The 13695-nt window shown below is 39.4% G+C and overlaps 1 protein-coding gene across 2 annotated transcripts in view; it reads right to left on the reverse strand.

Annotated features, from left to right (window-relative positions):
• ZFAND3 (zinc finger AN1-type containing 3) overlaps positions 1–13695 on the reverse strand; it is a 299100-nt gene that overhangs the window by 189520 nt on the left and 95885 nt on the right. For both annotated transcript variants that reach the window (XM_081044345.1, XM_081044346.1), the window contains exon 2: positions 9666–9706. In XM_081044345.1, the coding sequence (XP_080900471.1) occupies positions 9666–9706 (41 nt within the window). The remainder of the gene's footprint in view (positions 1–9665; positions 9707–13695) is intronic.

Here is a 13695-nt window from a genome sequence, read left to right on the forward strand (position 1 = left end):
CAACCACATCTAACCCAAGCAGACCTCAGAACTAAGGAGTCTCCAAGCTTCTTTGCTAGAGATACAACATTAGTATAAAATTTGAGCACTTACCTCTTACATTTCTATTTGTTTTTAAAAATAATCATATATTCCCACAGTGGATTGAATGCAGCAACCCATCCTCACGCTCCCTTCCCCCCCCCCAAAAAAAAAAGTCCACCTGAAACAAGTGAATGTAATCTTCTTTGGTAAAAGGACCTTTGCAAATGTAATTGAGGATTTGGAGATAAGATCGTTCTACATAACGGTGGGTTGTAAATCCAGTGCCACTTGTCCTTAGGAAAGAGAGGGAGTAAAAGAGGCGAGAAAGCCATGTGAAGATAAAGGTAGAGACTGGAGGAATGTGTCTCCAGACGAACGAACGCCAAGGAGAGGCATGGAAGGACTTCTCTCTCAGAGCCCCCAGAAGAAAACAGCTCTGCTAGCTGACACCTGCTTCAGACTTCTGGCCTCGAGAATTGTGAGAGAATAAACATCTGGTGTATAAGCCACCAAGTTTGTGGTAATCTGTTATGGCAACAAAATTACATACATTATAAAAATTAACAATATATAAAAGATAAAAAAATAAATGTAAGTAGAAATTCTAACATTTTCTCTCTACACCTCAATTGATAATCTTGTGCACCATTACAGAAATCACAGCTTTAAACCCACATGTGGGCAAAAGAAAGCCAAACGACAAAGTCAGACTATCTTAAAAGACCCAATGACTATTAAATTTCTTCCATTTCACCTAAAATACTGACACATGGTCACAATTTTTCTACTTAAAACGCCAGAAAGAAGCTATCTTTCTGCTACTTACAACACTGAGCATTTTGTTTCCCATTAGAAATGCAACAATTATTTTTGACATAATTTCCATAACAACATCATCTTCAACACACTGCTTCATTTATCTTAACTAGCATAACAATTAGCCACACAATTTAAAATGCTTATTAGTAAGACAGCAAATTGCTACAGACTTAGAGGTCAGAAAGGCTGCCACCGTTCAGCTCTGCTAATCAGTTAAGGACCTGCTGCCCTTGTCTTGCTTTCATTTGAGAACGAGTAAGGGACTCCACAAAGAAGAGCGTTTCTAATACAAAAACAGTCTTCACATATTCAAACTGAATGTTAATTTAAAAAGAGATAGGGAGAAACATGAAGTTGCCATTGTGGTATAAAAACAGTAGTTGAAAAGAACTTCTGTGTCCATCAACAAAGGACTAGATAAATTGGGGCATAGTATTATAATGAGGGTGACCAATAATAAATAGTTCATCGACCAAACTGGGACACACTGAGGAGTACAAAAGGATGCTATTAATTTCACTGACACAAAAAAACATAAACTGAGACTGTCCCAGGCAAATCAGGACATTAATTATAATATTTATAACAGTTAAAATGAACTAGAGCAACATGTGTCAACGTGATTGGTTTCTAAAAGCATTATTAAAAAATAATGCAAGTTGTAGAATGACTAGTGCAATGTACCACTCACAAATTTTTAAAACAGAATCATATATTGTTTATATAAATTCCCATTCATAATAAAAAGTATAAATACAAGGATAAGAAGGATAGTGGTTGTCTCTGAAGTGGAAAGAGGATGAGTGGGGTAAAAGATAAACTATGAGATTTTAGTTCCCTTTTAAAACACGTTACAAAGGGGGGGAAACAGGACAAAATGTTAGTATTTGTTCATTCTGGTTTGGCTTGTGGATATTTACAATATTACTCTCCTCTATAACCCACAGCAGACAGGTAACTTGCAATGGATACATAATAGCTGAAAGAATTCCGTAAGATGAACTGTCTCTTTTTAATAACTACATAAACAATGTGTGTTATACTTAAGAAATCTTTCTTGGACTTTCAGCTTTAAAGAAATCAGTAATCCAGTCAACAGAATTACAAAGACAGAACTACCCCATTCAAATGATTCATTTTAAGAGCAACAGTGAGTTGCCTTCTTTTTGGGAAAAGGCGATTTGAAATATCAAGGTATAACAACGATACTGATATCCTGCACAAGCTGACCATGCTATAAAATAACTAATTGGAGTGGGTATTTTTATACTGTTTTCCCGAAGGGTACAGAGTTCCCACAATTTCTAAAAGGAAACCTGCATAACAATAAGACGAACTTAAAATTTTCAGATTCAGTCTGTTCTTAAGGCAGAATTCAGCTGTAACCTACAATTCTTCCCTTTCAAAAGTTACTGGAATAAGGTCACTTCTACTCTTAACTTCTAACAGGGAATAAAAGCAGAAACGAGATTAGAGTGTAAATTCAAGCAGTAAGAGCTGCGGGTTCATAAGAAAATGTTTTAATTTACTTGTTATGAAATGGGAATTTGTTACTCTGTTCTGGAAATCACCATGAAACGCCAAGTCACCTGGAAGAGCAATGTTTGCACTTTGGTTTACCTATCATTCCACCCTGTACACGGCATTGCTATATTACTTCCCTTACGTGTCAACATCCCTATGCAGCAAGCTACAGCCAACTCTATTTTGTTCATTCCAGAAAAAAGCTAGTAAGTTCTGAAGTCTCTCAGACATAAGCACAATGCACTTTACTTTTTAAATTTTTATAATTTTTACAATTACATTCATAATAAAAGTATGAACATATAAGCAAAGTCAAATTTAATTAAAATCCCCCCAAAACACTCCCACTCTGAGACTACCAAAATTAAAATTTTCATGTACCTTCTTCCAGCTTTATTCCATGCAACTACATACACATAAATTATGTGGTCTAATTACAGGATACTTTGTAGTCTTCTCGATCAGTTATTTAATTAATGTCCTTATGTTATTTTAAAAGGGGGGGGAGAATCCCACACTTAATGGCATGCTAAAAGCATAAATTATGGAACTCTATTATTCAATTAACATTATGGATTTAGGTAGAAAATTTGACAGCAATAAACAAGCTTGATAATTTTCAGATTGGATACAAAGTATGCAGCAATGGGGAAACTCAACTCTTGCATTAATACTGGCGATTTCAATCCCTTATAGCCTCCCGAAGTCCATTTTGAAATTGAAACAATAACTATACGACAATATCATGAAATAATAAAAATGAAAGTGAAATTATCATATAGAATAGTTTTTCTCCCAGCTGACAAAGGCTAGTAACAGAAATATATTAATTATAACAATATTTTCTCCAAAGTTAAATATCAGAACCCAGCATACAAGATTATTCATTTGAATAAAGGTGCCTGAAACAGATTAGCCGTAGATTTATATTAGAATGTTTCCTATTTGACATGTATCATTTTCTTTATTTATGGCAGTATTTCTTCACCAATAATGAGGTATAACACACAGGTAATCATGAAACAAAGATAAACTTGCTTAACTATCTTCCCACTAAGAAATATATATATTTAAAAAGTTACATTGAAACTAATTTTCAGATTAAATAACTTCACCATTAACTTATAATTTAATACATGCTTTAGCTGCATTTTTAATTAATCTTCAACTGACAAGAGAACCCCTTACACTTTAGTTCTAGTCTTGTCCCCTTTCTGTAAATCAACATAACACTGAAAGTATTCCTTTTTAAAGAAACTATTCTGTAAAAGGTGAAAAAAAGAAAGCTTTTTGCACTGTGAATAATCATCTCTCCCTTAAAAATCCTTTTTATGTTAATCAGGGAACAGCAAGTTTCTTAAAAGATAGTCTTACATGGAACAACCTGTTCAAATCATGTCTACAGTTTAAAAGAAATTGCTTACTTTGATTTCTCAATGATGTACCTTTTTCATAGTTTAAACAGACACGTTAGTGTTAGTTTTTTAAACAAATTACTGAAATTTATTAAAAATTAAATGCATATCGATGTCTCAAGTCCACAGGACCAACTGGTTCTCTTTACACTGAGCACGTTAAGTTTCTCTGCTGAATAGCACCTGTCATCAGCCCTACTCCAAGAATCTCCCATCCCTTGGGACATACCTTCAGCCACCCCCTTGTAAAGGATCAAGTGCTCTATAGATGATGACGCCTTCCTCGTCACCACACTGCTCTGTCCCCCCCAGCAAGCACTTCTAAGTGCTGGGGATAAAGCCACATCGCTGAAGAAGCTACTTCAGTCAGCTCCTTAAAAATGTCTGTCTTCCCCACTTGTAATCATCCTATTTGGTGTTTCTGTCATCCATACTTTTATTTAGCAAAACCATTCTGTGAAAAGCACTGTTTTAATGAGAGCAGGGCTTCCATATGGTAGTACAGGAGGAGGCCACTGTGAATTAGGTACTAAATGTTCCTAAATATCGAAGACCAGTTAGTATCTAAAACTCACAGTCATAAAATGACTTGGCACACAAACAGGAAGCAATACCACAGGCAAGACATTTCTACCTTTGTAAAAGGGAGGACTACCTTTCAGACGCTATGCTTGACTTTCCATGTGTATTTGAACACCGCAGTTAGCAAGCATGTTTAGTTCATGCTTTCACGCAGAAAATCACGTAATCCAAACAAGTGAAGAGCTTAGAACAAAGCTCACAAGAAATCAGTTGGTTAACCCCTTGCCTAAAGACCAAAAGAAAATATGCCCTACTTTGCAAAGAAAACGAGATCCATCCCAAATAACTCAATGACTTTCCAATGAATTTCTGTAATTCAGTGGTTTTCAAACTTTTAAAACCATATCCCACAGTAATATGTATTTATATCACAACTTGTTACACATTCTTTTCATTTATATAAGTAACTCAAAGGTTTCACAAAACAACACTTACCCTTAATATTTGCAATGCATTCTGATTATTTTCTACTCTACTCAAAATTTTTAAAATGTTGATCATGACCCATTAAATTCATTTCTCTACCCACTAATGAATCACAACATCCAGTTTGAAAAACTGCATTAGAAAGTAGTGTTTCAACCAATAAATGCTTATTCACCATAAGTACCATGTTACGAAATTTTGTTGCTTTCTATTATAGACCTTTACAGATTCTTTTAGTAAAGTCATACAAACAACATAAAAACATTTAATGCAAGAAAAGGATAGTATGACAGGTGGAATATTATCAAAGGGATAGAAAAGCCAAAACTAGACCAAAAAAAAAAAAAAAAGATCCTCAATTAGCTTTAAAAATCAGAAAGATCTGTGGCAAGATCAATTGAATACTATGTTCAAGGGTGTTTAAATGCCATCATTTTCAATAGTTTAGACATTCTTTCTATAACTTCAAATAAACTGTATTTCTGTTAAGCAAATCCTTTCTTTAGCAATAATACCATGTTTCCCCAAAAATAAGACCAAGCCGGAAAATCAGCTGTAATGCATCTTTTGGAGCAAAAATTAATATAAGACCCTTCCTTATTTTACTATAAGACTGGGCATAATATAATACCAGATCTTATATTAATTTTTGCTCCAAAAGACGCATTAGAGCTGATTGTCTGGCTGGGTCTTATTTTCGGGGAAACAGTATAAAAATAATACTCTTGACTGGGAAGAATAATACATCGATTCAGATGAGAAGCATCCTCACCAAACACTGCAGATGTTTCTGGCTTTTGCTCACAGAATAGTCTTATTCTTAAGAGAGAGATACCCAAATTTCCAAACAAATGTACAGACTTGTGATTTGAGGAAGGAAAATACACATGAAAGGGGGTTTGCTGGGGAAGGCAGAAAAACAGCAAACACAGGAATGGAAAACAATATAGCATGGTAAAAGTAAATCCTGCCTGTTTTCTTTTGTTTAAGATGAAATAATAACCTCAACTAAAGAGAATCCAGAAGAGCATTTTAAATCTATTGTACCTCAAATCATTACATTAGTCAATCATTTCTTGGTGCTTCCCCAGAAAACTTCTTTTAAAAGTCCTAGTGATCATGGCATTACAAAACCTGGATGATAAGGGTCTTCAGGTCAAATGCGCTTTAAGGCTAAGAAAGAAACATATTACACATTTGTGGGAAAGACTCCAAATGGTCTTAAATTTCAGCCAAGCCAAACCAGGGTTCAAGATGAGGGTTTGTCAAAAAATAAAAATAAAAATAACACCTTCCCATTTTGGAGAAAGAAATTTTAGCTGAGCTGCAAGCCTTTGGGATAGCAAATTCATACAGGCTGGACACTCTTCCGCATACACACAAACGGCTGACACAGACATTTCTCTTTCTGACAGTATTGAGACACACTATCATTTGGAATATAATTTATCGGCAATTAATATTTTCAATGGTTTTTTAGTAACTCTCACTTTCCATATACTCATTTCCTGCCCTTCCTCTAGACCTCAAACAGCCCAGGAATCTCTTATTTAAAAAAAAAAAAAAAAAAATAGGAAAACTGTTTAAGCGATGGTAGTTATTGGGAATGCGCTCACCATTTGGCAGAAAATTTCCTCAGAGGTAAACTGTTATCAGAGTTAACTTTAGCGTCCACAGCTCCTAACCTAGTACCTACTCTCTAAACAAGACTTTAAACACGCTTTTACTCATTTCATTCAATTTTATGTAAACAAGTTATATAACACACTCACTTTTTCACCACGTAGGTTTATTCTTGAAAAGGAATCTTGGAAAAAATCTCTAAAAGAGTATTTAAAATGACAGTGGCTTCGGCCAAAATAACTTGCATGTTCTTACACAGTTCATGCCTCAGCTGCAATGTATTTCTATCCTCTATCTTCATACAGGAACAAAATCCACAAATATATCTTTAAAGTTCAATGCTCTTTTTTCTTTTGAACTTCAAAAAGAACAGCAGCTTTTGCTTCGGCAAGCAGGGTGCTACTGCTCATTCCGCTGCAATGAAGTGGGGGAATCAGCAGTGTGGGGGTTCGAGATAAAGAGGAAAGAAGGAAACAGTATTTTCTTTACACACTTGAAAATATCATCTTTATATTTTTAAAAGCAAAAATGGCAAAGCTGTGTATAGAGTAAATGGGCACAGATCACCAGGAAGACAATAAATAACCACAGAAAATAAAACTACAAGTTAAAAGAAACGCAAAGACTATGGCTGAACCGTCTTCATTGGTAATTTTTTAAACTCTGTTATTTAGTTAGGGACCTGAGAGTTCTTTCAGGATGTGAGCCACCTCACTCAAAGATGCCTGGCCTTCTCCCAAAGCCACACGTTACTGAATTACAAGGGGGAGCTAACTCTACGTGGAGACACTCACACAATCTCATGTACATTTTGTCTCACTGCTACTTTCCTCTTTACTATGAAGTTAAACTCTCATCAGTGAAGAACCATTTCTTCATACCTGTAATTGTAGATATGCAAAGTAAGAAAAGTAGAACACATTCAACATGGCAGAGATACTGCTAAAAGATGGATAAAAACCAACCTTACCAATATTTTTTCCTTTTAAAGACCTAAAGTATTCAACAAATTCTAAACTTTTAACAGCTACAAACTGCCAGCTATCCCAGCCCTACCCACCTAGCCCCTAGGGTAGGCAGAAATGTAAAGGTCTAGAAAGCTTACACTATGATTATTTCCCTGCCCAAACAGCACAATAAACAGAAGATGAAAACTGACTGTCGTGCTGGGCGGCCTGCAGGGTCTCTGCTCCCGCTCCCCACACAAGAACGCAGGACACGGTGAGGCCAAAAAGGAACACCCACGGAGCCATAGATGGGGGAGTCATACTACTATATTCTCACTGGCAGCACTATATATAGTCTCACTGGAGGCTGGATCCACACTGTCCGCAACCCTCACTGCTCTGCTTGCTAGCTCAGCCACCATCTTCTCGCTAGCCCCCATTTCCTGCTAGCGTAGCTATGGCAGTTATATTAGTGCCCAACGGCTCAATGGTTACAGCTGATGGCCAGCCAATCACAGTGGATGGCCATTTACTACCCGAGCCAGCACCTTTCTATGTGAGGCTGAGAGCCTGGAAACTGCATTCCTGGCTCTGTCCCCACAGAGCCATAGATACGGGAGTCATGCCACTATATTCTCGCTGGCGGCTGGGTTGGAGATACAGAAAGCAGGAGCCACACTGTCCGCAACCCGCCGTCCTAACTGCAATCCGCACTTGCCAGCCACCATCTTCTTGCTAGCCCCCATTTTCTGCTAGTGTAGCCACAGCAGTTATATTAGTGGCCAATGGCTCACTGGTTACAGCTGACGGCCATCTACTACCTGAGCCAGCACCCCTCCATGTGAGACCGAAAGCCTGGAAACTGCTCTCTGGGGCTCTGTCCCCACACTGACCAATTCTCCACTTGACCAAACTCTAGCCCGGTCCTCTGAGCCCTCCTCTCAACGAGGCCTCAACCTTGGCTTATAAAAACTAGACTCTTGATACAAATGATTTCATCTCCTCCTCTCCCCCAACATTCAGATTTAGACAATCACTAACAGTTTCTAACAGCTCAAGGCTCCTTCCCTAGGTTGATGCTAGCCCGTCTTCAAGTGCCTGCCTAGGAAAGCTTGAAACTGCCGAAAGAATTTAGGTTTGTTACAGCCAACACCTGACTATTGGCCCTGAGCACCCTACCGTAGAGGATTTTACTAAAAAGAGTTTACAACTGTGAATCCTGCCTCTGTCCCTTTGAGATGATATGTATCTCCTACAACTCAGGAGCGTTTTTCTCAAGGATATGAAAGCCATTCCTTTCAAATGTGATGGGCGGGAAGCACAGGGCCTCAGTCTCTGTAGGAGGATAGAATCCTAACTTGCAGGGTTGTCAGCTAAGAGACACGGAGGCCTGATCACCATTTAAAGTGGCCGACCCTTCATCATTTTTCACTTCCCTGACTCTACTGAACCAAGATGGCAACGCTTGCCTTCTCCCTCAACCTCCCTTTAAAACGCCCAGTCCCTCTGCACAAATCGAAGTTCAGTTCAGTTCACACTGGACTCACTTCCCTACCGTAGGAGTACATTACTGAATAAAATCTGTCCTTACAATTTTAACTAGTGTCTGGCTTTGTTTATCTTTGACAAAAATGAAGTAATAAAGAAGGAATGTTAAACATATCTCAATTAATAAAAACTACATAAGATCATTCAAATATAAAGTTCTTTAAAAAAAAAGAAACCACCATGAAGGCTTCAACTTCATGAAGGTGTCATAGTTCAGGGAGTCAACCACCGGCATCAGAAGGCTGTAAAGGGCCCCTGACTAACTTCAAGCCCACCCCCTTCACGTTATGATAACACCAAGGCCAAAGAGATTAAATGACTTTCCCCAGGTGATTTCAATGAGGGATTGGATTAGGAAAGGCTAACTCAGCATGATTTTCTTCCGGACTCCAACATGAAAATATTCTTTCTCTTGTTTTCTCATTGGTAAAGCAACATTCACCATTAATCATTCAAGTCCAGATCAGACATGAACATTATTACTCTACTACAATACGAGTTTTACAATTGCACTGTACACTGAGGAAAGTTTGTCTGGTGCAAGTACACGTAAGATTTCATTTCACTGAAGAAGACTGTTTCCACAGTGCTGGCAAATATAGGAAGCGTCTTGGTGAGGAGACACTGCCTTCACTCACAAGCAAAGAAACAAAGGCCCATGCATAAACCCAAAGGAGGGCCAAATGATTTAGACAGTCTTAAAACAACCAAAAGAAGAAAAATGAAAGTAAATTAAAAATCCTTTTTCTGCACTTACCAGCAAAGCATTTGGAACAGAGGTTCATAGTCTTGCTGGACCTGGGGCAAAAAAAAAGAAAAAAAAGAAAGAAGAGCTAAAAATTCAGTATTACTCTAATCAAAACATAAAGATGTTTGAAACACAGGCAAAGAATATCCTGGACAGGCAACTGAACTAATAAACTAATAAGTCCCTAACCAGCCACCCCTCTCCCACAACAAAACAAAAACAAACAAAACAAAAATAAAACATGACATTTTGTTATCTGTGAGTTATCCAATGCATTATTTTTTGTGATTAGCAGTTTAAGAAGATGACACAGGAGTCCATTTATCCCAAGTGATTCCCACATTCCCACTGTTCACAGGGAACATGTACCACAAAGCTATCGCTACAAACAACGAAAACTCTGTAAAGAAGTAAAACTTTCTCCTCATATATTAGTACATGCTCATTTATTTCCGTAACATTGCTTGAACTTTTATCTTGTCTTCTCTCCCCTCATTCTAGTCCTATTTTCAGATCCTGGTCACACTATGACCTTGTTATTTAAAATTCTTTCTTCAGAGGTTCCCAATCAAATTATTTTTCATGTCCTTTCATCTGTTAATAATAGCTACAATTCACTGAATAATAACTTGGATGGGCACTTAACATACATTATCTTAATAATCTTCTCAACATCCCTGAGATGGCTATTATTGTATTGCTTTGCTTCTAAAATGCATTTTTAAAAACATCACATTAACATTTCTACAACCAGGAAACACACATAGTTGGCTACAAGCAATGTATAATCTAGTGAGGAAAAGTTCCCACCACCTCCTCCCAGAGGTCTTCAATTGAGAGGTCCTAGGAAATCAAGGACGTGCACACATCTCATCCCCATTTGACAGGTGAGCAGCTTGCCCCATGTCACACACTTGGAGAACTGCAGAGGAAGTATTAGGTTGGTGCAAAAGTCACTGCGGTTTAAAAGGTTAAAAATAATTGCCAAACCCGCAGTGACTTTTGCACCAGCCTAATGTGTGACCTGGGTAATGAGCTAAGTCCAAAGGCCATTCTGCCGTCCTCTGTTCACAACACGGCATGGCACCCGGCACCACCCAGCAGCCCACGCACAACATGGCGGGAACGAATAATAACTTGCTTGTTAGGTTCTTCTCATTGCCCATTTCCCTTCCTGATTCTCTCCCACGTGGACGCATTCCTACAGCCTTCCTCCCAGAATACTCGTGTTGGTTGAGCGGGCCAATTTACAGCCTCAATCCTCAGCAACTCCCCTCCCTATATCTTTGTCTTTGCCCAGAGCTGCTCCTACACATGGAACTGATAATGGGCCAATGAATAGCCCCCCAACACTCTTTATTTCCCTTTGTTCCTTTCCTACAGAAATTTTAAATTTCCTTCTCCTTAAAGTTTCCTTTTTCCCAGTTTTTTAGCTTCTACCCCCTGCTTTAGATAATTATCCTAAGACTTGTGATTTATACTTGATTGTAATCATTGAAGTCTAATGTTCTTCCCAACCCATTCTGGGCTAACTCCTGGACAAGTAATGTCACCTGAATAACCAGTTAGGTGGCCACAGGCCCTATAGAGCTGATGGATTTTCTATCACATAGCCACATCGCATGAATAGCTTCAAGCTCTGCTCTTTAAGAAATTTATTAATTAAAATCTATTTTCTTCCTCATTCAGGGGCCTTGGGGATACAGAGGATACCCCAGCAAGATTACCAGTCTACCAACTAAAGAAGCCAACGGTCTTCTAGGTGGATCCTGAGACCCCTTCCTCTCCTCTGAGATCAGATAGGGCGCGAGTTCCATGAATCCCCAATAGGTAGTGACAGCCCTACGCCCCTGCCCAGCAGGAGGCAGATACAGAAGAAAAGACCTCCTGGTCCCTCAACTTCCCATAGAGATTTTATGGGGATCATGCCTCTCAGCGGGAAAACAAGGCAGGCAGTTAAAGACAGACATTGGGTTTCTGCATTCCTACCCGTCCAACACAACCCTCAGAATGCAACCGCCCAAAAGACCTCCCCTTTCTGCCCAAAACTTCCCCTTTTCCCTATAATTATGTACCCCTATGAGGAAACAAATAGGTACAAAATACCCACTTAGATTAAACCAGTCACACCTGCGCAGTAAAGGCCACAATGACCTTCATTTCACCTGGGCCTCATTATACCATCATTATAACATCATGCAGATGCCCGGAAGCTCATTAATATCATTATAACAGACTGAATTCTGGGAAGGAATATGCAGCCTGAAGAGATGAGGTAATAGCCTCTTGTCAATCACAGGTGCCAATCAAGTGGTCCCATGCCCAGAAAGGAACAGCCCATTCTAGAGAAAAAAAAAGGGATAAAAACTCCAAGTCAGCACCTTTGAGCCTTTTGAGCCCATTCTTCTGCTCAGGCCCCCCTCCAATCCCTTCGGAGTGTCCTTTCTCTTCTAATAATGGCCCTTGAGACACTGCTTTCAGCTTGGGCCCGCTTCTACCTCTTTGAAGTGTACTTTTTCTGCTAATGAACTGCTTTTTCACTACTTTACCTCAGTATCTCGTTCAGTTCTTTGCTTGAGACGCCAAGAACCTGGACATAGCACCAAGAAAGGCCCACTCTCCGGTAACAAAAAAACTAGCCAACTTTCCGTGAGAGGCCTACCGGTGCTCCACTGACTCAGCTGGTGGGGAGGGGGGACCAAGGCTCATAACACCAGCCTGGGCCGGGGAGCTGTGTCCTACACAACTAGACTGAGAAACAATGACTTGAATGGGGGAGGGGGGAACAGACGGGGGGGGGGGGGCACAAGTACTGGAACCCAAGATCTAACAGTTAGTAGTTGTCATAGGGAGACAAAATTTGGGAGTGAGGGGATGGTCATTATTTCTCTTTCCCAAAAAAGATGCTATGTTAACAGGTGAATCTTTCTTTGGGATTCTGCTTAAAATGAAGATACCAAAGACAGTTAAGTAAATTTGAGTTTCAATAAATGCATAAAAATGAATGAATGGATGAAGAGATATATTAATAGTGGAGTCTAACATTTTATACAGGTTTATTATGTGGTAAGCATAATACCAGATGCTTTCAACCCATGTTACCAAATGAGAAAACAGAGGTTCCAACAGGGAATATAACTTGCCAAAAGCTACAGAACAAGAAAATGGATGAACCTGGTCTGCCTACCTCTAAAGCCTGTGTTCTTTTTTTGTTTTTAACTTTTATTTATTTAGTGTGTTTTTCCAGGACCCATCAGCTCCGAGTCAAGTAGTTGTTTCACCCTAGTTGTGAAGGGCGCAGCTCACAATGGCCCAAGTAGGGATCGAACCGGCAACCTTGTTAAGAGCACCGCGCTCTAACCAACTGAGCTAAGCGGCCGCCCCCAAGCCTGTGTTCTTTTCACTATGTCAAAGCAGGGCATCAGCGTCCGGCACAGACACTATAGTAGTTTGGGAGAATGGTCCCACAACTAAAGATTTCATCTGTGGTAATCAAGTCAGCTCCCTGAGAAAGGAAAGCCTTTCATGCGGAGGAAGAACAAGCCCTTGCTCCCCTCCAAGCACATATACACATAGTGGGGAGCAATCCAAGGCTGCCAGTCATTTCAGTTCCAACTCACAGAAGATCTGGGCATAAAAGAATTCCTCTGCGACTAGAACCATCCCCACGCCCACCCTGAGGGAAGCAGGCCTCTCTTCCAGATATGGTTGCTCTCTCTTGTCCAGCAGGGCCATTAGAGCCAGAGGTAACTTGATTATCACCTCTGCTGCTTCCCCCTGCCCAGCAAGAATCATGGACCGCCTGCAGAGAACAAGTGAGGGCAGCTCAGCACCAAGTGTGTGCTAGTTTTAACATCTTGTGGATGGAAAAGGGGCCACAGGTTTAACCTAACAAGCTCAGGAAACTGAAAATAGCCACACAGGGTGGCGTGAACAAAAAAATTCCCAACTAAGGTGGGCCATGGCAGGAAGTCACATCTTTAGCCTGAAGCTTCTTTGATAAGAGCAATCTTTACCTTAGTGAGCCTATTGTCTTTTT

The sequence above is a fragment of the Rhinolophus hipposideros genome (assembly GCF_964194185.1).
Source record: "Rhinolophus hipposideros genome assembly, chromosome: 3".
Lineage (NCBI taxonomy): Eukaryota > Metazoa > Chordata > Mammalia > Chiroptera > Rhinolophidae > Rhinolophus > Rhinolophus hipposideros.